General features: G+C 39.5%; 1 protein-coding gene across 1 annotated transcript; it reads left to right on the top strand.

Moving 5' to 3' along the window:
• Positions 1-1156: 1156 nt before the first annotated feature.
• On the top strand, positions 1157-4412 carry UBQLN2 (ubiquilin 2). The gene has a single exon (XM_008589431.1). The coding sequence runs from the start codon at positions 1402-1404 to the stop codon at positions 3274-3276; it is 1875 nt and encodes a 624-aa protein (XP_008587653.1). The 5' UTR covers positions 1157-1401; the 3' UTR covers positions 3277-4412.
• The last annotated feature ends 22027 nt before the right edge of the window (positions 4413-26439 follow it).

The following is a 26439-nucleotide window of genomic DNA, read 5'->3' as shown; positions in this document are numbered from 1 at the left end:
ACTTTATATGTATATCATTTTTTGCATCCTTACGGATTTTTTTCTTAGGTGAAATCTCTAGATGAGGCATTTCTAAATAAAGGTGGAAACATTTAAAATGTTGATATATACTTTCAAATTGCCCTATGATTATAACAATTCACACTTCAACTAGTGTGGGATAGTGCATTTTCTCAGCTCCCTGTCAACAAGAAACTTTACTATTATTTTTCACCTTTGGCAATACGATAAGCCTGAAGTAGAATCTCAGTGTTTTAATTCGAATTTCTTTGATCGCTAGTGAGTTTAATAATCTCTTTCCATGCGTTTTGGCCATTTGAACTTCTTTTAGTAAAATGCACGCTTCTCATCTGCTCTATCATAATATTGGGGGACCTGATCACATCTCTCAGCATTGGACAGATCATCTAGGCAACAAATCAACAGAGTAACCATTATTCTTTCAGAGGGAGAGAAGAATTCTAGGGCAATTAGAGTGGGGAGGAGGGAGGGAGAGGGGGTAGGGTGACATTGGACAAGGGGCATAAATTATGATTTGTAACAATATATATGCTAGTAATATTGACTTGATTAAGATATCTCGGTGTTGAATCTCCAAAATACGTATAAACAATTTTGATTCAATAAAAATAAAAAATAAAATAAAATAATAAAATAATTTTTAATAAAACGTTTTTAAATGCACGCTTCTGCCCTGTCTTCTCTCCTTCCCGCATTGGAGGTGTTCCTCTTTCCTTTCTGCTTCGTCAGAGTTCTTTATTATTCATTTTTCTTTTACACGGGATCGGTTCGATTCAGGCTTTCACTGCCTTACAGACTGCTAATATATAGTCTCCATTGGTCTTTTATTGTCGTTTACAGAGGTGGCTGCGTCTCCCTCCTCCCTTTCCCTCCCTCCTTTTCAGACTCGCCTCTTCTGTTCTTTATCTCTCCGCTTCTCTCTCTTCCTCTGTTTCTCTCTCCCTGTCTCCCGTCTTTTCTTCGAAGTGCAGAAGTTTTTAATTTCGATCGAGTCAAATCTATCAATCTGGGCCTGGCGACGCGTCAGCAGAGGGGGGCGGGGAGACGAGCTCGGAGCTGGGGGAGGGGAAGGGGCGGAGAGAAGCGGGCGGAGCAGCTGCGAGAGTTGCTGAGAGTGCGCGCGGTCGGATCATAAGGCGGCGGCGGAGGAGGAGGCCCAGAGACCTGTGCGCGTAGACTTCAGCCTGCGGCCTACGCCGATCCCTCTGTCCACCGGAGGACCAGGGAACCGCAGTCTTCTTCACAGAGGTACCGTGCTCCGTGCTCCCCGCCCGGCCCGACCCGACCCAGCCCGCTTCGGCGGCGTCTCCTTCCTTCCTCCTTTCCTCGCTCTCTTGCCCGCCCGCGCCTTCCCTGCCCGTCTGCGTCACCGCGGCCGCCATGGCTGAGAACGGCGAAAGCAGCGGCCCCCCGCGCCCCTCCCGCGGCCCTGCCGCGGCCCAAGGCCCTGCTGCTGCCCCGGCTGAACCCAAAATCATCAAAGTCACTGTGAAGACCCCCAAAGAGAAAGAGGAGTTCGCGGTGCCCGAGAATAGCTCGGTCCAGCAGTTTAAGGAAGCGATTTCAAAACGCTTCAAATCCCAAACCGACCAGCTAGTGCTGATTTTTGCTGGAAAAATCTTAAAAGATCAGGATACCTTGATCCAGCATGGCATCCATGATGGACTGACTGTTCACCTTGTCATCAAAAGCCAGAACCGACCTCAGGGCCAGTCCACGCAGCCTAGCAATGCCGCGGGAACTAATACTACCTCGGCGTCAACTCCCAGGAGTAACTCCACACCTATTTCCACAAATAGCAACCCATTTGGGTTGGGGAGCCTGGGAGGACTTGCGGGCCTTAGCAGCCTGGGCTTGAGCTCAACCAACTTCTCTGAGCTCCAGAGCCAGATGCAGCAGCAGCTTATGGCCAGCCCTGAGATGATGATCCAAATCATGGAAAATCCCTTTGTTCAGAGCATGCTTTCGAATCCCGATCTGATGAGGCAGCTCATTATGGCCAATCCACAGATGCAGCAATTGATTCAGAGAAACCCAGAAATCAGTCACCTGCTCAACAACCCAGATATAATGAGGCAGACCCTCGAAATCGCCAGGAATCCAGCCATGATGCAAGAGATGATGAGAAATCAAGACCTTGCTCTTAGCAATCTCGAAAGCATCCCAGGTGGCTATAATGCTCTAAGGCGCATGTACACTGACATTCAAGAACCAATGCTGAATGCCGCACAAGAGCAGTTTGGGGGTAATCCGTTTGCCTCAGTTGGGAGCAGTTCCTCTTCTGGGGAAGGTACTCAGCCTTCCCGCACAGAAAATCGAGATCCACTACCCAACCCCTGGGCGCCACCACCAGCTACCCAGAGTTCTGCAACCACCAGTACGACCACGAGCGGTGGCAGTGGGTCTGGCAGTAGCTCCAGCAGTGCTACTGGGAACACTGTGGCTGCAGCTAATTATGTTGCCAGCGTCTTCAGTACCCCAGGAATGCAGAGCCTGCTGCAGCAGATAACTGAAAACCCCCAGCTGATTCAGAATATGCTGTCTGCTCCCTACATGAGAAGCATGATGCAGTCGCTGAGCCAGAATCCGGATTTGGCTGCACAGATGATGCTGAATAGCCCGCTGTTTACTGCAAATCCTCAGCTGCAGGAGCAGATGCGTCCACAGCTCCCAGCTTTCCTGCAGCAGATGCAGAATCCAGACACACTATCAGCCATGTCAAACCCAAGAGCAATGCAGGCTTTAATGCAGATCCAGCAGGGCCTGCAAACATTAGCCACTGAAGCACCTGGCCTCATTCCAAGCTTCACTCCAGGTGTGGGGGTGGGGGTGCTGGGAACTGCCATAGGTCCTGTAGGCCCAGTCACTCCCATAGGTCCCATAGGCCCTATAGTCCCTTTTACCCCCATAGGCCCCATTGGGCCCATAGGACCCACTGGCCCTGCAGGCCCACCAGGCTCCACCAGCTCTGGTGGCCCTACTGGGCCCACCATATCCAGCTCTACATCCAGTGAGACTACAAGTCCAACATCAGAATCTGGACCCAGCCAGCAGTTCATTCAGCAAATGGTGCAGGCTCTGGCTGGAGCAAATCCTCCACAGCTGCTGAATCCAGAAGTCAGATTTCAGCAACAACTGGAACAGCTCAACGCAATGGGGTTCTTAAACCGTGAAGCAAACTTGCAGGCCCTAATAGCAACAGGAGGCGACATCAATGCAGCCATTGAGAGGCTGCTGGGCTCCCAGCCATCATAATTACGTTTCTGTATCTTGAAAAAAATCTATCTTATTTTTGATAATGGCTCTTAAATCTTTAAACACACACAATTGTGCTTTACTTTCATTTTGATTCTTTTCAATCTGTCTAGTTATAAATCTAATATGATGCATTTTATGGTAGAGTCCCTCCCTTCCTACTTTCCTCCCTTCCTCCCTCCGTCTTTGTTTCCTTCCTCCTCCTCTTTCCTTCCTTTGGTTTCTTTCCTTCTCTGTCTTGAAAGGTGGGAATCAATGCTGTTTCACTTAAAGGTGTTGCATGCAAACACTACTCTTTATTCTGCATTTATTGTGATTTTTGGAAACAGGTATCAGCCTCCACAGTTGGGTGAACAAGTTTTGTCACAGATGTCCAATTTATTTGCATTTTAAACATTAGTCTATGATAGTAATTTAATGTAGAATGAAGATAATAAAAAGCAAATTATTTGAAGCTCTCTAATTTGTGGTACAATATTGCTTATTGTGACTTTGGCATGTATTTTTGCTAGCAAAATGCTGTAAGATTTATACCATTCGTTGATCTTTTTTGCTATATTTGTACACAGTACAGTAAGCACAATTGGAACTGTACATCTAGAAATATTACAGTAGCTTCTCTGAGCAGAATATGTATAACAAAATGAGAAAGACTATTAGAAATATTTCTGGAGCTAGATATGTCTCAGATTTGTAGAATCTTACAGCATCTTTAATAAACTCAGTGCAAATGTTGGCTAGGCAAGTTCAGTTAAAATAGTAGAAATGTTTATCCTGGTATCTCTAAGTATACATTTAATTGTACAGAAAATTTACAGTGTAACATTGTGTCACCATTTGCAGATTGACTGTATATGACGTTGATCTTTGTGCAGCCTGAAGGATCAGTGTAGTAATGCCAGGAAAGTGCTTTTTACCTAAGACGTCCTTCTCAGTTCCTCCCATAAAGAAACCCTAATATGCATTTTTGATTTGTAATTGGAAATGTAACTTTCACTGAAAGTGTCATGTGATGTTTGCATTACTTTTAACTACTATGTATAAAGTAAAATGTATCTTTTGACTTCAGTTATTTCTCGTGCACAGGGAAAAATTCATTAAAAATGACAAAAAAAATAAAAAAGATTAAAAATGGATAATCTTTTCCTTTTTGCCTTCTAGCCCTAGGATCATGTTTAGAAGGGTTATCCCACCGTAAGATTATGTAAATCTTATCCTGTATTTCTCTTTTACAGTTTTATTAAAAAAAACTTTTTTTTTTTTTTTGCCCTATCTGGAATTATTTTGATGGATGGATTTAGGTATTTTAACTTTTTTTCTCCCCAAAGGGCTAGCCAGTTGTTAGCTGGTATTTATATCCTCCCCCCATACACATTTGAAATGTCATACATACATATACTTTATTTTGTGTTTGAATTCTCTCTGGTTCCAGTGAACATTGTAGCCCCAGTACACAAGCTGGTAGTTATTGAGCTAGAAATATGACTGTATCTGATAGGGTGAGTCCTTCTATTGGTCTTTTTTATTTTTATCTTTTAATACCCTTCTGACAGTTCTGACATGTTTGTTTTACTGGACAATCTTTATAGTTAATAGATTTCCCCCAAAAAATAAATTGGGAATTTGGTTAGGATTGTCTTAAACTGATATGATGGTGAGAACTACAAAGTTGTATTGCTTTCCAGAAAGATGATATGTTGCCTCATTTCAAAAAAGCTTTTTATATCCTTTAAGAGAGTTTACTTAAATTTTGTATAATTTGTGGTAAATGTATTCCTAGGTAATATAGAAGTACAGGAACATGATACTGCTAATGGGAGCTCTTAGTGTGTTACCTATTTGGATTTTTTGCTATATAGGAGAACAGTTTATTTTCTTAGATTATTTTAAATTAGCAATTTATTGAAATCTATTAATTTCAGAGATATTCAGTTGATACTTTTGAGTTTTTCCTGGTGAGCAATCATATTAATGATAATTTATAAATTGCATGTTCTTTTCAAAATTTATAAGTTTCTGGCTGCATGGGTTAAACATTTCCAAGGCAGTGCTAAATAACAAAGGTGGCAGTGGCATTTTTGTTTCTCAGATTTTAACCAAAAAATGTTTGCTGCTGTAATTCCAAATTGTCATGTGAAAAAACATTCCTCTGGGAGATGGGCAAATCATACTGTGGCCCTTCTTGGAGACTTGTGCAGTAAATGTTGGCAAGTATATATTTTTTTCTCAGTAGGTTGTTCAGTTTAAAAACATAAAAAGTGTTCAGCTTTGTCTAACTCAACATTTCCCAACCTTATTTGAGTAAAGAACCACTTTTTAGTCTTTTAAACACACCTAATAACATGTGGCCTACTAGTGTTCCTCAGAACACCAACTTAGGAAATGGCAGTGTATTATTTCAGTGCTATATGATGCTGGGAGTTTGAGATAATCACAAAGTGTGCCAAGAACTTTAATGACATGGATGATTTTATATGTAAATAAATACTAAAACCAGATAGAAAATAGCAATAAATCAATAGCCATAGGAGAAACTGGATATTTTCTGATGCCTGTCTCAGTTTAGCAGATGACTTTCTTTCAATCATTCAAGGAACAGAGAATTCCTTAACTTTGCCAAATGTTTACCTGTTTTTAAATATATTTTGTTTGCAGTCTGAAAAGATCCAGGTCATTAATTTATTAAGTCTACTTACTATTTTTCTGCTTTCTAGTTCATTAATTTTATAACTTTGTGTATCTTGTCCTCTTTTTTATTACTTTTAACTAGTCTTCCTCCATCTCTTACATGACGTAATTTCCTTCTATTATGTTGCAGGTTCTTTTTACAGGCTCTGTTTTTGTTTGGGGTTTTCTTTATCTGCTATTGACCCATCATTGAATCAAGAAGGGTATATTCTGACCTGCTATCCTTCCCCCTCTAATGAGAGTGTAATGATTCTTGCATCCTTTCACTGTTTACTGGGTGTCAACTCCTCCCTAAACTTACACTGGACTGCTGGGTGGTGTAAGTTTGTATTACTGGCTCTGTAATTCAGCAGGATGAGGTAGTGGGGAGGGAGCTAGGACCAGGGTAACCCCAGCAAGAGAACTTCACCCCCAAGTTTTCCTCATTTGGTCTTTTGGCCTCTACATCAGGGAAGTGGTATCATATATACTTTCATCACGCGTGTGGGGGGAGAGGTGGGAGGGGGTGGATATACAACATCGAAACAAACCCTGCTGGTTAATTAAAGGAGACTCTTGCATCAGACTGAGACCACCATGTTAGTTGAGAAACCATGATCAGGAGACACCTGTATTTGGGTGTGGCTGAGCTTGCCTTCTGAAAGGGGACTGCCTGCTCCAAATTCTGTTTTATCTGCAGTATAAAAATAGGAACAAATGGAGTAATTTCTGTCAGGACCTACCCCAAGGATCAGGGTTGGGGTGTCAGGAGAGCCACTTGGTCTGTGTGTCACACATTCACAAAGGGACTCAAATTCAGACTTTTCACATTAACTTCAAATGAATTAATAACTCCAGCCACAGAGCCAGACTGACCTGATGGTCATATAGCTTAATTTAGCAATGTTTGTCATACAGCTTAATTTAGTAAGTGTAAAAAATTTAAACTATTTGACAATTTTGATATTCCTAGTTTGATATTTTATTTAAAAAATATACTTGAGGCTTAAATAAAATGGGTGTTACCCAGGGTTCCTTCAACTTTTAAGAGGTTCTCATCCCAGTCATTTCCAATGCCTGCCCCCATCTCCAGTTCTTGCCCTTTTAAACTAAATAGTATTAGTGGGTTTCTGCTGAGATTTTCTCAATTTCTCAGGATATCACAGAACTTCCTCAGGTTGGTAATATCCTTCAGTATGGCCCCATCAGCATCATGTCTTATAGAAATTCTTTGAGAGTTCTACTGTCCTCATTATTTATACAAGTTTTGCCCAGCTTTTGTTTTACTATCGTCACTTCTGTTGATGTGTAAGAGGAAGGGTGAAAACTAAAGACCTGTTTTCATACTACCATCTTCCCAGAAGTCCGTTAGGAAACTTAGGGGAAAAGCAATTTTCTAAAAATAGAAAGAAGCATAATTTGGCAGACATCAGACTGAAGCCACCCCAAAGAGCAAACCATTAGTCAATGTGCATGCTTGCTTAGGCTTTAGACATTGACAATGGGTAAAAACCCTTGGCAAAAGCTACTCTACGCCAACAAACTCAAAATTTTGGGTAATCCAACCTTAAAAAATGAGTTGGGTACAAAGACATTTTTTGTCAAATAAGTATGAATTAAGGCATATAGCTCCAGCTGTATTGAGATATCTGAACATAGATTTGGGCTCCCTAAGACAGCACCTTCAAAAATCCAACTTCAAAACTTCTTGGCCCAATGTGTAGATTAGCAAACTTGAGGTAATTTCAGGAAAGCGTCTACAATTCATTATTAAAAGGATAGTTGATGAGCATGAAAAAAAGATATAAAATGATTTCTCAGCCCTAGCATGGATTTCAAGATTGTCTTGTCAGGCTAAATTACTTTCTCTGTTAAATTTGGAAAACAATAATAACTAAGATATTCGTTGTTATGTTCAATTGTCATAACAACCCTATAAGATAGCATTATTATCTTTTCCAGTTTGCAAATAGGGGAATAAGCTAAACATGGTTAAGTAACTTGTGCAAGGTCACGCTGCTGTTAAGTGAGAAAGTCAAGATTTGAACCAAGTTCTGAGAGTCCAGTGTGTGCTCTTAACCAGTACACTATACTGCTTATCCCTAAGTCTATTAAACTATACTGGCCTACTTATTAATCTATCTTAGAGATTTTTATAATAAATTACATATTAGCTGACTTCCTGGGTATTGTTCAAGAGGCGTAATTAGCCTTTGTTAAATGAATACATCTCTGCTGCTATTCACCCTGGAGCAGGTTAGATAAAACTGTACATGTGAGAATCAACTGTCACAAAGCAATAACTGTGATTTAGAGCTTTGTCTTTCTGACTTTCCTGTTATTTGAAACTGCCCTTCAATACATCTGTCCACAGTGGCCTAATTCATATGGTATGTCTCAGAGATCTCAGAAGGCAATAAATACTGTGTACCACAGCAAAGCCTTTGACAATTTCTCAAAATGTCCTTAAGAAAGAAATGGAGTAACATAAGGTAGATGATAATGACAGAACAGCAGATGGGTTAGTAATTTGAATTGACAGTGTTCAACAGTGTGCCAAAGTGGGCAGAGGTTTCCAACGTCAGCTCTGTCCAGTCGAAGTTATTTTTCAATGACTAGCATGAAAATATAAAATAGTATGCCCATTCCATTGTAAATAATGTAGAATTAGAAGGCAGAATAAATGCACTTAATGTCACTAACAAGATCCAAAAAGTCTTTAGAGGCTGCAAAGAAAATATCCAAATCTAGCAGGATTAAATTGAATAGTATCAAATGTGAAGTCCTGTGCTTGTATCAAAAATTCAGTTACCAAAGGTAGGTGGTTATGTGGCTAACAATAGCATATGTGAAGAACAACACTAGGTTTAATTTTCTTTAAGTTAATAAGCTAGCCACGTGATGGTACAGTGTACACACACAGGTAATGAAATCTTAGGCTTCATTAATAGAAGCATGTATCCAGAACAAGGAAGACCTTCATAATGTTTTATTCTGTACTTGGTAGTTTATGTTGGGAGGTTTGAGTCATATGAGAGTGCCACAATTAAGATGGACACAGACAACCTGGACAATGAACAAGATGGTGACTAGTTTACAAACAGACAGAACAGTTATTGAATGAGTCCAAAATGCTTTAGTCTAAAGACTAGAGTTTGTGAATATTTTCTCCAAATAATTGAAGGCCTTTCAGGCAGAAAGGGATAACATTTACTTGTAGTACCTCCAGAGGGCAGAACGATTTACATGTTACAAAAAGTCAGAATTTTGGCTAGAACTTTCTAGCAATTAATTTAAGATATTTTCCTTTCCGGAGTTGCGTATGCAGAAGCCCAGTTGGCAGAAATGTTCAAGAATGGGATCAAAAGATATCTAACATTCTTTGAAAAGCTAATGTTCTCCCAGTGGACTTTTCAGCTTCTCACTGAAGTTGCAAGGTGTAGGATCAAAGTTGTTCCAGAATGAAGTCGTACTACAGATTTCTATCTTGCATGTCCTAGTTTAGTAAACAGCAATTCAGGAATAAATTTCACACCTTTATTGATATATAAGATCTAGGTAAATTTATTATTCGTTCTATTTTTTAATTTTAATTTTATTTTAATTCCCATGTGTAAACGGGAAAAGGACTCAAACTACAAGATCTTAAAAAAAGGCCTGATCTTTTTTTCTCTTAATAATATTCCCCTATCCTCTATCATTTACAGTGGTGATTAAGGTGATGGGAGGACGGTGAAACTGAGAGTGGAATGTAAGATGTGATAGTAGAAGATATTTTAAAATTCTATATATAATTCTTTAGTTAGATTGGTCTTTTTGGAGTGAAAAAGAAAGTTTGTGCTTTGTCTTGCATGACACCCAAGTGAATGCCATTTCATCAAATAAATTACCTTAAGATTCTGAGTCACTACACTTTATATTCTTTATAAGCTACCCTAGGATTTCCAAGGGTTTGGAAAAGAGCATCCTGGTTCCAGTGACAGGCTGAAACACACATCAAATTTCTTATTTGAGGATTGTTAATTGAATCACAAATATGTGTATGAGTAACTTTGGTTTTGCCATCTTAGAGTCCCCTCCATATGCTCTTATATTGATGAACTCCCTTCATACATTCCCCCTCTAGATATTTGCCTCTGCATGGGGCTTGACCTGTATGAACCACATATCATGTGACCAGAGGCCATGGGGAAATTGCCTTGCTTCACTCATACCCTTTATCCCATTTCTAGATATATCCCTAAATCTAGATGGCTTCAGCTCCTTTGACTAATTTTTGAAATAAACTATTTCAAAAGAGTTTTTGATTTACAGAAAAATTGTTGAGACAGTATAGAATTCCCATATATACCACACCAAGTTCTCCCCTATTAATGACATCTTACATTAGTATGGTATTGATGCGCTCGTACTTATCCAGCTGTGTCCCACCCAGCTATGGCCATTAGGCACTCATGTTTGCCCAGCTGCGCCACGCTATGCTGTAATGAAGACCCTCACCTGGATATCATACAGACCCAGCTGCAGCTGCAGCCGGCCTTGTTTTACACTGTGGTTAACACACACTGCTGTAACAGGATTTTCTCTTCTGCTTCTCTTGCTGTAATTTTCCACCCTGAGACAGAGTCATAACCACTTGAGATCACCCCTCCTTCCTTGTTATAAAAACCCGGAAATGCTATGATATAAAAATAACAGCCCCGCTGCATTTGGGGCTCAGGCTTTGGACAGGAGTCCGCTGGGTTAATACTGGCATATCAACAAACTGTTTCCTGTTTTAAGCCTCGGTGTTTCCTGCCTCTCCCTTCGAGTTCACAGTAGCCCACTGTGACAGTTTGTATGAGGGTACCTTAAGAAGTTCATTGAAAGATTCTTATTATCTTCTAATTCTATTTTTCCATGAACTTTTTGAAGTATCCTTGTATGTTAAACAATTAATCAAGCAATACTGATAAATTAGTATTAAGTCCATACTTTATTTAGTCTGATTTCCTTAGTTTATACTTAATGTTCTTATTCTGTTCTGGCGTCCCATCCAGGATACCACATTACATTTAGTCATCACATCTACTTAGGCTCCCCTTGACTGTGACAGCTTCTCAGACTTCCCTTGTTTCTGATGCCCTTGACAAATTTGAGAAGACTGGTCAGGTATTTTGTGGAATGTCCTTCAGCTGGGATTTGTCTGGTATTCTTCTCATGATTAAACTGGGGTTATGGATTTTGGGGGAGGAAGACCACAGAGGTAAAGTGACATTTTTATCACATCATAACAAGCGTACATACTATCAATATGACTTATTACTGTAGATGTTGACCTTTATCACCTAGCTTGAGGTAACGTGTGCCAGTTTTATCCACTTGGAAGTTATTAATTTTTTCCCCCTTTGGATATCGTACTCTTTGGAAGGAAGTTATCGTGCATAGTCCGCAATTAATTGTAGAGTTATGCTCCTCCTGCTTGAGGGTGGAGCATCTACATAATTTTTTTCCTTATGTTTTTAGGTTTTATTTTATTTATTTTTTTTTTTTTACAGTGGAGATAGTAATTAACAAAGAGGATTGGAAATTTCTGTAAGTCCCTTAGGCTTCCTTCATCTGAAAAAGTATAAAAAGTATGCTGGTACATTTTGGTACAAACCAGTTCCTCCTTTGAACATCTTTATAATTTGTTTTTAAAAATGATTTTTTTTAATTTATTTTTTGAATTGAAACATAATTGATTATACATATATGTGGGGTACAGAGTTGACTATCAGTATTTGTGTGTAGTTACTAGAAGTGGGAAAGGGAGAGGGGAAAGGGGGTTAGAGAGTAATTGAGTAAGGGACACAAAGAATAATTACAATTAGTATCTACATAATTTATTTGGAGTTTTGCATGGGAGATCTGTCTCGTTGCTGCCATTTATTTATTTATCAATGTATTTATATCAGCATGGTCCTATGGGTATTTATTTTATACTTTGGGTTATAATCTAATACTTTATTTTGTTGCTCAGATTGTTCTAGATTTGACCATTGAGTGTTTTTGTTGTTGACTCCCAAGGACTTTTGACACATCTCCCTCTTTTTTTTTTTTTTTTTTTTTTTGAGCACTTCCTTACTTTCTGGCCAGGATCATCTTGTATGTTTCTTGGCACACGTCTCTTAGAAGCCCTAGTTCCATTTACTGCAGGAGTGCATTAGAAACCAAGATCAAGATCTGGGTGCTATGTGTGCTTGTTATTACCGGGGTATATTGATTCTAGGCCCTCTCAGCTAACAGAACAATGAAATATATGTGTGTCCTAACCAGTGTATATACACATTTCTATAAATATTTCTTCTATAGGTAATTATCGGTATCTATATTAAGCTAAGCATGAGATGTTACTGATGTCTCCATTTATAATCCATTACCAGAAGTACCAGCGATAATCTATATGAATCATTCAAGCCTCCTCCACTTACTTAACTGTAACCTCTCAACTACAACAGTGAGAAACCTGGCTTCCACCATCTGCCTCCATTTATTTAATTGTTCAATTCCAGTACACATGTATAGCAGTATCAGAGTTGTTAACCTGTACCCCTATAGGAAACAACTTTATCAAATAGAGTGCTTATGCACAGTTTCTTTTGCCTTTAGTCTTAACAGACTCCACTCATTTCCAAAATTACTTAAGTCAGCACCTTTCTCCTCACACCCTTCAGTAAGATTAATTCACACATTTTAGCACGTATATTGTTTTGTCACATTCTGTATTCCATCCCTAGGATCTCTCAATCTCCAAAATGATTTTTCAAAAATTTGTATAATCAAGATTTATTCTTTGTGCTGTAAAATTCTATGGGTTTTGACAAATGCATAATATTATGTATCTACCATTGTAGTATCATATAGAATAGTTTTGCTACCCTAAAAATTCCCTGTGCTTCACCTATTCTATCCTCTGAACCCCTAGCAATCACTGAACTTTTTATCATGACTATAGTTGTACATTTTTTAGAAAGTCATATAATTGGAATCATATAGTATGTAGTCTTTTCAGAGTGGCTTCTTTTACTTAGCAATTTGCATTTAAGATTCATTGATGTGGTTTTGTGGCTCAATACCTCATTTCTTTTTAATCACTGAATAACATTTCATTTTGTTGGTATACTACAATTTGCTTATTCATTCACTTATTGAAGGGCATCTTGGTTGCTTCCAGTTATGGTGATTATGAATAAAGCTGCTATAAACATTCACATGCAGAATTTGTTTTTATCTGCCATTTTCCAAATTCATGCTTACCCTTTATCTTTAAAAAAAGAATTACTTTATTATAAAAAGGAATATATACTCATTATAAAATAGATTTGAAATGTAAAATATAATGAAGAAAATAAGAAAAAACACTCATAACCAGAAATAACCACTATTATAAATTTGGTGTATTCTCCCCAGTTTTATTCATTTTTAATATATACATTTTAAAATGTGATATCATAATGTAAATACAGTTTTTATCTTTCCTTTTAAATTAACTTTATATTACATTTTCTCTGCTATTCCTAGATTTTCACTTTTAAATCTAAAAAGTGGCATATATTTCTTATAAAAGCAAAATATAATTTTAGAAATGTATAAAGTTGAAAGTGCTTTTCCTACCCACATTCAATTCCCAGGAAAAGGGGAGGATGAGGAGACATGTTAACACTTTAGTTAGTATATATGTACAATTTCTCCAAGTCAGTAAATAGAGATTTACCTCATTCTTTTCAATGGTTATATAACATTAAAATGTGCAAAATATTTCAAAGTATGAATATACCATCATTTATTAATCTCTATTAATGCACCTTTGGGTTCTCAATTTTTCCTCATAAACATTGCTTTGGTTATCATACTTGTGAATTTAACTTTGGTCCCTTCTTCAGTTACTTTTGTAAGATAAATTCCCCAAAGTGGAATTCCTGGGTTAAAAAGTTTGCACATTTAATATATAAATAGATAGTACCAAATTGCCCTCCAGAGAAAGGCTGCACTCATTTAGATCCTACCAAAAATATATGATCTTCTTTCTCAACATTGTCTGTTTTCATCTGCAACCATTTAATATGTTGTGAGGAAAATAGAGTAGTTTAGTCAGGCCCTCTAGCCTCAGGATCAGTTGGGGATGGTGCAGCACATTCTTTGTAAACAAGTTGTGTGGGGGTGGAGTTAGTGCACATGTGCACCCAGTTACTTTTAGCTTGTTGCTATTCTTGTGTGTTCTTCAGTGTGTGAAGCAGCAGCTTGGCAGAGCTCACTTCTAAAAATACAGCATGTTTACTTTGCTGGCAGCTGCTCAGTTTTTTCTTTGGACTTTGGTGGCAGCTTCTCAGTTTCTCTTTGGACTGACAAGCTCTTAGATGTGTGTGCTGAATAAAGACTATTCTTTCTTCAACCAAGGCTTCAAGGCCCTTTTCCTGTTACCTAACTCATAGACCTGCATGTGAAGGGTTTTTGAATGGGCTCAAGGGATCTGTGAGCTCCAGACCCAGCCCTAGCTCTACAATTGGTGTAGTTGGCAGGACTCTGAGCAGGTTTAGGAGCCAAAAGCCTTTGGGAGAAGGAGGAAATTTGGCTACTTTTGAATATGTTGTGCCCTGTGGCCACTTTCCTGTGGACTGGGATCTGGTTGCTGCTCACTATACTACAAGTCAGCATAGACCAGGCACTACAGCAGAAAACCCGTTGGGAGGGGGAGGAAATGTGGTTATCCTTGAGCATGTGGTGCCTGGTGGCCACATTTCTGCTGACCAGAGCCTGGCTACTGCTCACTATACTGCAAGCTGATTGAGATCTGAAGAAGAAAGCAGAGTTGTTGGAAGTGCAGATAAATGTCCTGGAGGATAACGTGTAGTGACTGGCCACTCCTCCTTCTCACACCAGGGAGGATGACAAACCCAGTGGTGAGTTGAGGGAGACCGTGCATCTCCAGGCACAACTTGTTGGGCATCAGAAAGTGAAATATGAGCAGCCTATGGGACTGGATGGACAACCGGTTGGCAATCTGTAGGTGACCCAATTCACCACCTATGTCCCATACACCCAGGTTGAATTAGTTGACTTGGGAAGACAGTTTTGACAGAAACATGGGGAGCTCCTGGCTGCTTGGCTGCTGCAGTTATGGGACCTAGGGGTGGGTAGTGTGGTATGCTCTGGTGAGGAGATGGAGAAATTGGCCTCCATTACCATACACCCATCCCTGAGGCAGTGGCTACAGAATAGCCATAGATATACACAAAAGCCAAATAATCACTCCTTAATGGAATGGGTGAGTGCAGCTGCCCAAACTGTGTGGGTGAATGCTGGGGAGCTGCCCAAGATTGTTAATAAATGGCAAACATATGCTGAGTTTGTTCAAATAATTCAGGAGCTGGGGATGTGGCAGTCCATGTGAACACCCATGTCCTGGACAATGAAAATTTTACAGGCAGCATGAGAGACATAGTGCTGCAAAATGCCCTGTCAATGACTTTTGGGTCACTGATGGCCATACTAGCCCCATACATTGCTCATCCTATACATGAGGTAATGACTATGATAGCCATTGGGTGAAGTAGAGGTTAGGAGACAAGCAAAAGGGGTCCAAAGTTGGCTAAGACCAAACCCCCAAGAAATGCCCAGGATTTTATCCCAAGGGGACCAAGCAAGACTAGCTGTAAGCAGATGTGGCTTGACTTGCTTGCAGCAGGGGTTGATAGTAAGGAAATTGACCAGCAACCAAATGTGGTTCTGTTTGTCTGGTGGCAACAATTGTGCCCTGAACAGCATTTCACTAAACGTCCAGAAACAGGTAGCAAGGTACACTCAGTGAATTTAAAGGATGTTTTGATTGCTCCTGAGGAGGTGGATGAAGTGTTCCATTTCGATTAGGGAGCAGGCCAAGGTGCTCGTCTTTAGGGGGTAGGCAAGGGCCAGAGGCCCCATGTTGAATTAGTAATGATGAAACTGACACACTGGCTAAGGTAAGATGGCTGGAGAGAGCTCCAGCAGCTGATGTAGCTGGGTGGCTACATTGGATAATGCAGCATGCTGGCTGCAAGATCGGGTGGTTGATGGCCCACTGGGTGCTGCATAAACCTGAGATAAAAATGCCCCTGGTGGGCAGATGTGCTCCTGATAAGCAGACGGGTGCCCCTGAGGGGCAGATAACTCATGTGAGAGCGCCCTTGACACCGTGACAGGTGGATCTTGTGGGACCACTGCCAAAGTCAGAAAGTTACTGGTCTTCTGTTTGTATGGCCTTGTGGGGCCCCAGAACAGGTAAGATACCTATTCCTGCAACCATCCTTTCTCAGGATGGCAAACTGGCATGTATCTTACCAGAGGGGTGAGAACTTCCCCTATTGGAACCAATAACCCTTCTGTCTTTTCACCCATAGTGTTCTGACTGCAGGCACTGCACCAGTCATGTGATCAATGTGTTGGCCTACTGAATATGCATTGAACTTCCCATCAGTATGACTACAAGATTCCCATGGAAAGTCACACCAATGATGACCACTAACCGGACATGAGTGGCTAATAGTTGAAAGGACAAAACTACAGGACAAGCCTTAAGGACAAGCCTTAAGGAATATTGAACAGAAAATAGGTTATATGAATGTAAGGGTCATTTATCCTCGCTAAGGGAACATCACAGAAGATTCTGAACATGTAGATTGTATGGCGAGGGGCCCTGAAGGGGTGGATTGTGAGGAAAATAGAATAGTTTAGTCAGGCCCTCTAGCCTCAGGTCTGGTTGGGGGTGGTGCAGCCCATTCTTTGTAAACAAGTTGTGTGGGGGTGGAGTTAGTGCACATGTGTCCCCAGGTACTTTTAGCTTGTAGCTATTCTGGTGTGTTCCTCAGTGTGTGAAGCAGCACTTGGCAGAGCTCACTTCTAAAAATACAGCATGTTTACTTTGCTGGCAGCTGCTCAGTTTTTTCTTAGGACTTTGCTGGCAGCTTCTCAGTTTCTCTTTGGACTGCCTAGCTCTTAGACATGTGTGTGCTGAAGAAAGACTGTTCTTTCTTCAACCAAGGCTCCAAGGTTCTTTTCCTGTTACCTAGCTCATAGACCTGTGTGTGAAGGGTTTTTGAATGGGTTCAAGGGGTCTGTGAGCACCAGACCCAGCCCTAGCTCTACATATGTAAACAAATATATATTTGTTGTTTCACTTTCCATGTTTTCATGATGAGCAAGGTTAAGAATTTCTATATGCTTAATGATCATTTATATTTCCTATATGAATAAACTGTTCATAATTAGTCCATATAACAGTAAGGGCATTAGTTTTTTTCACATTGATAAAAAGAGATCTTTATATATTAAGTGTATTAGTTCTTTGTCTCTCATACTGGCTTTATACCTTGTTTTCTCCAGTTTATCATTTGGCTGTTAACTTTGTTGAAAATTGCTGGTTAGTTTTCTAGTTTTTTTGTACATTGAAAATTGCTGGTTAGTTTTCTAGTTTTTTTGTACACAAATCGCTCAGTCTTTTCCTTTAGAGCATCTGGGTTTTGTATCATATTTAAAAACAACAACAACAAAACACAGAAAACTTCCCACTTCAAGTTGCAGAAAGTCTTCTACATTTTAGTTTAGTACTTTTCTTCATTTTTAAATTTTTACTACATCTGGGTTTCACTTTTGTGTATAGTTAGAAGGGGGGATTTAATTTTTGTTCCAGATTCACAGCCAATTTTGCTAACATCATTTACTGGACCTATCTTCTCCACAGATTTGAAATCCTATATTCATCTTATACTAAGTTCCTGTGTATATGTGTATCTGTTTCTGGAGTCTCTGTTCTGTTCCAATGATGTCTATTCTTCTGCCAGTTGCAGACCCTTTTAATTATTGTAGTAGTAGTTTTGATATCTGGTAGGGGAAGTTCTCTCTCAGTGATCGTTCCTTTGCTGAATCTTTTTGGCCATTCTCTTGAATTTTTTCTTCCAGAAGAAATTCAGAACAAAGATATCATATACCCTGCCCGCCCTTCCCAAATCCCATTGGATTTTGAAAGAAGTTACATTAAATGTGTAGATTAATGTAGGGAGAATTGACGTTTTTGCAGAATTGGATTTTCTCATCAAAGACTGTCTACAGTTAACTCCCCTAGCTCTGATTTCATACTTTCCAAAAAACTTTCAGATAATTTGGTTTCCGTTGCCATGTTCTTACCAGGAAAAAATATACCGATCAGGTTGGAGCAAAAGGTATAACCACCTGTGAAATATATTTCACATAGTAAATGTAAAAATAGAGAAATTATTATAGATACATCACTGCCTTCTAAGTTCCATCAACTTCATACAGTATCTAAGGACCATGAAACCTAGAGCAACAGTTTATTCACTCAAATATCCTAATCTACAGGGAAAAGGGAGAGGCCATTGACCTTGGTGATTTCGCCTGGATAATGCCAGTCTGGGAAGCCTTGTGGGAGCAAATCATCTGGCCTTTCTTCAAGACATGCATACCTCACCCTAAATCTTTCTTTCAAACTGCTGTTGTTGCTATCTCTGTGATTTGGAGCAAGTCATAAATTCATAGCTTCTTTAGGCTAAGAAACATGATCTTTTCAAAATACCCAACTGATGCTTCAAATCTATCTGTCATACAATTTGAATATCTCCAATTTTGAGTAACTTACAGCACTTATTTAGATAGTTTTGTAATTGAGGTGCAACATACATGCACAAAAATACACATATCATAATTCTACAGATCCGTGAATTTTCAAAAAGTAAACAGACCCATGTAATTAACACCCGGATGAAGAAACAAAACATTATTAGCACCCCAAAAGCCCTATTCCACTCATTACCTCCCAAGGCTTTCCACTATCCTGACTTCTAACAGAGGAAAAGTTTTGCCTGATTCCAAGCTTCATATAAATGAAATAATCAATTGTGTATTCTTTTATGTCTGATTTCACTCACTGACCATTATTGTTTGTGAGATCCATCCATGTTGTTGGAATTTGCTGCCTTTATTTTTATCGAGGTGAAATCCACATAACACAAAATTTACCATTTTAAGGTATAAAATTAAATGATGGCACCTATTTTATTTAGAGTTGTAAAACAATCACATCTACTTAATTCTAATTTTGTATTCATTAATCATTCTCTCCCCATCCTCACTCCACCCCCACCTCTGGCAACCATTTATTAATCTATATCCTGTCTCGATGGACTTACTTATTTTGCATATTTTATATCAATGGAATCATACAATATGTGACCTTTTATGTCTGGCTTCTTTCACTTAGCAAAATGTTTTTGAGATTCATCAATGTTGTAGCATGGATACCTTTTTTATGGCAGAATAATATTCCACTACATGGATATACAATGTTTTGTTTATACATTCATCAGTTGATGGGCGTTTGGATTATTTCTACCTTTTAGCTATTGTGAATAGTGTTGCTATGAACATTTGTGTAGAGGTTTTTATATAAACACTTGTTTTTAAGTCTTTTAGACATATACCTAAGAATAGAATTGCTGGGTCATATGGAAATTCTATCTTTAACTTTTTGAGAAATTGACAAATTGTTTCACACTGCCTGCACCCTTTTACATTTTCACTAACAATGTAAGAGGGTTCCAATTCTTTCACATTCCTTATGAACACTTGTTATTTTCTGTGTGTTATGATTATAGCCATCCTATTTACAACCTATGGTTGTAAAGTGGTACTTCAGTGTGGTTTTGATTTGCATGACATTAAGCATGTTTTCATGTGCTTGTTGGCCATGTATTCGTTCTCTGGAGAAATGCTATTCAGGTCCATTGCTTATTTTTTAATTAGATTCTTTGTTGTTCTGTTCTTCAGTATTAAGTGTTGTATTTTTACTGGATACAAGACCCTTATCAGATATATGATTATATTAGTTTGCTAGGGCTGCCATAACAAATACCACAGACTTGGCAACTTAAAACAACATAAAGTTATATTCTCACAGTTCTGGAGGTTAGAAGCCCAAGATAAAGGTGTCAGCAGGTTTAGTTTCTTCTGAGGCTTCTCTTTTTGGTCTGCAGATGGCCACCTCCTTGTTGTGTCCTCTGCAGACATCCCTTTTGTCTCTTGGGTCCTAATATCCTCTCCTTATAAAGTAAAGACTCCAGTCAGATTGGATTAAAGCCCACCCTAAAAACCTCATTTTAACATAATCATCTCTTCAAAGGCCTTATCACCAAATACAGTTACATTCTGAGATACTTTGGGTTAGGGCTTCAACACGTGAATTTTGGGGGGATACAATTCAGCCTATAATGGTGATTTACACATACTTTATCTCATTCTGTAGGTTGTCTTTTCACTATCTTCATAGTGTCCTTTGATGCACAAAAGATTTTAGTTTCTATGAAGTCCAGTTTACTATTTTTCTTTTCTTGCTCATGTTTTTGGTGTTGTATCTAAAATGTCTTTGCTAAATCCAAACTCATGAAGATTTACCCTTATGTTTTATTCTAAGAATTTTATAGCTGTGGCTCTTATATTTAGATCTTTGATCCATTCTTATTACGGTAGCTTTGCAGTAATTTTTTTGTTTTTCTGGACTTTTTGATACTGCATTTATTCTTTATTTTTAACAGAAAAATTTCTTCTCATTTTTATTTTTTAAATTTATTTTTAATTTAATTTACTTTAATTTAATTTATTTAATTATTAATATCATTAGTTTTTTACATTCTAAGGTGTTTTTGTGGAACATTTGGTGGGGAGGGGTAGTGGGAAAGTGGGAGTGAAATATGGTGGGAGGAGGAGGAAGGAGGGGGAGTGTGATCAAAGCCCATGTCACCCCCCTCATTTCAGCAGGGGAGACCAGGGGGTTTCCAGCAGTGGCTCACTCATTGCTGGGCTGGATGCAGATGTTGGGGGTTGTGGCTGAAGCCCTAAGCCCCACCACCCCAGCTCAAAATCCCAGGGTGTTTCCAGTGCCAGCTCAGTGGTCATCACTGGGCTCGTTGCAGATGTCAGGGGTACATGGCTGAGGCCCTCAGCCCCCCACTGCCCCAGCTCAGGATCCCAGAGTGCTTCTGGCTGCAGCTTGGTGGTTGTCACTGGGCTTGTAGCAGATGTCGGGGGGGTGTAGCTGAGGCTGTTAGACCCCCACTGCCATGGCTTGGGAGACCACAGTGCTTCTGGTGGCAGCTCAGTTGTTGTTGCTGGGCTGGGTGCACTCATTGGGGGGCGAGGCTGAAGCCCACAGCCCTCCCCCCACCCAGCTAGGGAGCCCAGGGGACTTCCAGTCCTTCCAGGTTTTATAGGTGCTCTTTGGTGGTGTTAGACCTTTACTCATTAATATCAAACTTTGTCTCTGATCTGTGGGTAGTTTGTTTTTTCTTTTAGTTCTGTTGGATTATTTGCTTTTCCCACCACTTGAACTCTGCACTGGAACTAATTTGTGGTCCTTTGCTTACTTCTAAAACAGGTGGAACTTCCTAGGGGAACTAGCACTTGAGCCTGTGGTTGAGCTAAAATGCTGCTTTGCTGATGATTCTCTGGGGAAGGTTTTTTGTGCAGCTCAGGTTTTAATCGTTGACCTTGTAAGCACTTCTGGGTCTCATGAGGTCTGGTACACCTGGGTTGTGTGGAAACTCTACTCTGGGCCTGAGTCTTTTCAGCAAACTGCATCCCCTGCAGTTCTATATTCCTGACCGGTCTTCACTGAGTGGTCCTGTGCTGATTGGATGGCAGATCATCTGTCCATGCTGTGCCCCAATGTTCCCCTGGTGCACCAGTCTCCCCCACCCCCTGCACTCCAAACACTTCTCATGGTACAGGCCATGCGCTGGCCCCTTGCAATGACTCACCAGCCTCTGAGTGGTTCCTTTTTTCAGTTGTCTGTGGCCCCTAACCCCTATGTGGGTCCACGGGAACCCTGTTAGTGGTCTTGCTGGCTTGAGGGCCACCAAGTTCCTCTTCACCCTTGCAGCCTCCAAGCTACTTCGTACAAAGGGCACAGCAGTGACTTTTGCCAGCTCTTGCTCCATATGCTCACCAGGGCCAGCCTTAAGGCAGCTGGGGCTCAAAATTGTGGGAGTGATCATTTCTTCCTCTCATCATGGCTTCTCCTACCTTCATGAACTTTGTAGATCTTTGTAGATCTCCCCTGCTCTTCCTCTGAGCTCTAGTGGCCCCAGCTTAGCTGTTGCTTTTTAATAGTTGTATATTGGTGGATTTGTGGGATGGAGTGACTAAACCTGCTGGGGACCATCTACTTGGCCATCTTGACCAGAAGACTCTTCTCATTTTTAAAGCCAGGAGTATATTCTTAAAGGCAGGAGTATATTTATACTTACATTTTAAAGACAGGAGTATATCTATTCAAATCTTCTTCTTAAAAATGAAGGTTAGAATGATGCATGAGCCATGATCATTCATTTCAGTTTGGAGATTAGATATCACCTTTTGTGAAGCCGCAGGATAAAAAAGATTAAAAGAGCTCCATTTTAGGTATTAATCAGTGCATAATCCCAAACCTTGTTTGTGTAGAAGTCTCACAGCTTCTCTGCAGGCAACTGTTTCTGTTACATTGTTCCCTTCTTCGTATGTGCATGTCTTCATTTTTCTACCATACACACATGTCGATTTTTTTCTTTATTGTGACAAAATATACATAACATAAAATTTACCATTATTACTGTTTTTAAGTAAACAATTCAGTGACAAATACATTCAGTGTTTTGTAACCATCATTACAATCCATCATTAGATATTTTTCATCTTCCCAAACTGAAACTCCGTAGACATTAAATAATAATTTCCCATTTTCCCCTTTCCATCTTTATGAATGTGACTGCTTTCCCTACCTTATGCAAGTGGAATTATATAATACTTGTTCTTTTGTAATTGGCTTATTTCACTAAGCGTAGTATCTTCAAGGTTTGTTTATGTTGTACTGTGTTAGAATTTCTTTCCATTATAAGAAATTGAATTGAATAAAAATAGTATTCAATTTTCTATGTATATCAAATGTTTTGTTAATCCAGTCATTAGTTGATGGAACTCTTAGGTTGTTTTCAACTTTTAGCTATTGTGATTAATGCTGGAATGAACATGGGTGTATAAATATTTGTATGAGTACCTGCTTTTAATTATTTTGGGCAAGTACCCAGAAGTGAAATTGCTAGACCATATGATAATTTAATGTTTAATTCTTATTTTAAAAAAATATTTTTTATTTTTATTTTGTGGCTGGCCGGTACAGGGATCTGAACCCATGTCTTTGGTATTATAAGGCTGTGCTCTAACCAACTGAGCCAACCAGCCAGCCCAATGCTTAATTTTTAGAGGATATTCCATTATGTTTTTTACAGTGGCTGTACCATTTTACATTCCTACCAGCAATAAACAAAGATTCCAATTTTAACATGCTCGCCAACATCTGTTTTCTGTTTTGGATAATAGCCATTATAGTGGGTATGAAAATGTATCTCATTGTAGTCTTCATTTACATAAAGAAATGTCTATTTGAGTCCTTTGTGCATTTTTCAATTGGTTTAATTTTTATTTGTTGTTGAGCTATAGGAGTTCTTTCTGGATATTAATTCCTTGTCAGATACATTATTTGCAAATATTTTCTTCCATCCCATAAATTACTTTTTCACTTGGTCGACAGCATCCTTTGATGCACAAATGTTTTAATGAAGTCCAATTTATCTGGTTTTTTTTTCTTTTTTTGCCTGGGTTTTTAGTGTCATATCTAAGAAAACATGGCCAAAACCAATGTCAAGAAGACTTTCCCTATGTTTTCTCCTAAGAGTTTTAGTTCTTTCAATTAGGTCAGGATCCATTTTAGTTAAATTTTGCATATGGTCTAAGTTAAGGGTCCAATTCCATGCTTTTGCCTGTGTATATCCAGTTTTCCTAGCACCGTTTGTTGAAGAGACTATTCTTTCCCCCATTAAATGGTCTTAGTGCTCTTGTTAAAAATTACTTGACATATTTGTCAGATTTATTTCTCTCCTCTATATTCTATTCTGTTGGTCCATGTCCTATCCCACTGGACTATACGTGGATATTTATGCCAGTACAACATTGTTTTGATTACTGTACCTTTGCAATAAGTTTGAAATCAGGAGCCGCAAAACCTCCAACTATGTTTTCCTTTGTTGAGATTGCTTTGACTTTTCAGAGTCCCTTTTGACATTCCATATGAATTTTAAGATTGGTTTTTCTATTTCTGCATGAAAAAAAGTGTCATTGGGATTTTGATAGGGGTTACATAGAATCTGTAGATTGCTTTGGGTAGTATTGACACCTTGCTGTGGATTGAATATCCCCCTAAACTCATTGAAGCTTAATCCCAACTGTAACTGTTGAGGATGGGAAATCCTATTATGATAGTTGAAAAGTGGGGCTGTGAAGAGGTGATTAGATTGTGAGGACAATGCACATGTAAATGGACTAATCCATTGATGGTTTAATGGTGGTCATAGGCATGGTTCTAAGACCATTAAAAGGAGAAGGAGTGAGGAGTTAGCTTTCTCTCTGCTTATGCCATCTGTCATGTGAAACCCTGCTGTGCTGTGAGGAGTCACTACCCACCAACAAGGTTACCACCAGATGTATTGCCTGGACTTTGGATTTCCTAGCCTCTGAAACTATAAGCAATAAGTATTCTTTCTTTATAAATTACACAGTTTTAGGTATTTTGTTATATTTGTTATTCTCTGCAACAGAAATGGACTAATAAACACTTTAACAATATTAAACCTACAAATCCATGAGCATTTATTCATTTGTCTTTAATATTGTCAGCAACGTTTTATAGTTTTCAGCATATGAGTCTTGCACCACCTTGGTTAAATCTATTCCTGAATATTTTATTCTTATTGATGTACTTGTAAAAGTAATTTTTTTTATTGAAACATAATTCAATTGTTGGGGTGTTCTGTTGATCTGCTGCTTGAGTGACACTGAGTGAAGGTCCCTGGATTCATGCATGGGGACCTGTATGCTTAGGAGGGGCACTGTGTTGCTCTGTAGCACCACTGCCACTCTGAGTTGGGTGGTAGCAGTTTTGGGTGGGACCTTTCACCCCCAAGAGGAATGCTGCAGCTCTCTGTAGCTGTTCAGCTGAAGTGGCCATTCAGGGCAAGGCTTCTTGATCGTGGGCAGGACCCTGTGTCCCCAAGAGAGATGTTGGATCTAACTGCACCACTTCAGCCAGCATGAGCCACTCTGGGTAAGGTTGCTGTGGTCATGTGTGGGGCCCTGCACCTTCAAGAGAGATGCTATGGTTCTCTGCAGCTGCTCAGCTGATGTGGTCACCCTGGGTGAGGCTGCTGTGCTGTGGGCAGGACCCTGTGACCCTAAGAGAGGTACTAGGTTGCTCTGGAGCTCCTCAGCTAGAATGAGCTTCCTGGCATGAGGTGGCTGGTGTTGTGGGTGGGCTTCTGTGACCTCAGGAGAGATACTGGGTTCCTCTGCAAACCTGTGCTAGGGCAGGTTGCCCCAGGAAGGCTCACTGGTGCTGCAGTCATGGGTCTGTGCCTCTGAGAGAGGTGTACATTCTCCTCCACCAACTTCTCACAGCTTTAAGAATTGCATGACCTCACTAAAGAGGGATGATGATGATGATGGTTTGGCTTAAACAGAAATTTATTGTTTCATAGTACTGGAGACCAAAAGTCCATGATCAAGGCATCAGAAGGGTTGGTTCATTCTGAGGACTGTGAGGGAGAATCAGTTCCACTTCTCTGTCCTAGTTCCAGATGTTTTGCTGGCAGTCTTTGACTTTCCTTTGGCTTATAGGAACATCACCCCAACCTGTGACTTCATGTTAACGTGGTGTTCTTGTGTGTATGTCTGCGTCCAAATTTTGTCTTTTTATAAGGGCATCATTCATCTAGGATTAGGGGCCCACCCTACTTGCCTATGACTTCATCTTAGCTTACTACATCTGCAATGATCATATTTTCACATAAGGTCACATTCTGAGGTACTAGGGATTAGGACTACAGCATATGAATTTGCGGAGGGAGGGGATACATAATTCCACCCACAATACACTACAGGGCCCATGGGATCTGATCTGAAACCTTCCTTTCTCTGACTCCTTCCCTGTATATCTCTTGCTGGTTCATTCTACTCCAGTTGCATTGGCCTCATCATTGCCTATACACATGCCAGGATGCTGAATTCAATACTCGCTTTTGTATTTACCCATTTATTCACCTTTACCAGACATTTCTATATCCTTATATAGCTTTGAGTTACTGTCTAGCATTCTTTCACTTTCATCCTAAAGGTTCTTATTAGCATTTTGTTTAGGGTAGGTTTTGTAATAATTAGCTCCCACAGCTTTTGTTTATTAGGGAGTATCTTAATTTCACTCTTTTCAGAAGAACAGTTTTGCTACATATGGAATTCTCAGTTGATAGGGTTTTGTTTTATTTTGTTTTCAGTATTTTAAATATGTCATCCCCCTGCCTTCTGGTCACCAATGTTTCTGAAAAGAAAGTGGCTGATAGTCTTATT

This window comes from Galeopterus variegatus, unplaced genomic scaffold (genome assembly GCF_000696425.1).
Source record: "Galeopterus variegatus unplaced genomic scaffold, G_variegatus-3.0.2 Scaffold5445, whole genome shotgun sequence".
Taxonomy (NCBI): domain Eukaryota; kingdom Metazoa; phylum Chordata; class Mammalia; order Dermoptera; family Cynocephalidae; genus Galeopterus; species Galeopterus variegatus.
The sequence above is the reverse complement of the archived record's forward strand: the minus strand, read 5'-3'. Positions and strand labels throughout refer to the sequence as shown.

Bases quoted from the DNA above. Each gene is read 5' to 3' on its own strand.
- UBQLN2 (XM_008589431.1), top strand. From the start codon at position 1,402: ATGGCTGAGAACGGCGAAAGCAGCGGCCCCCCGCGCCCCTCCCGCGGC.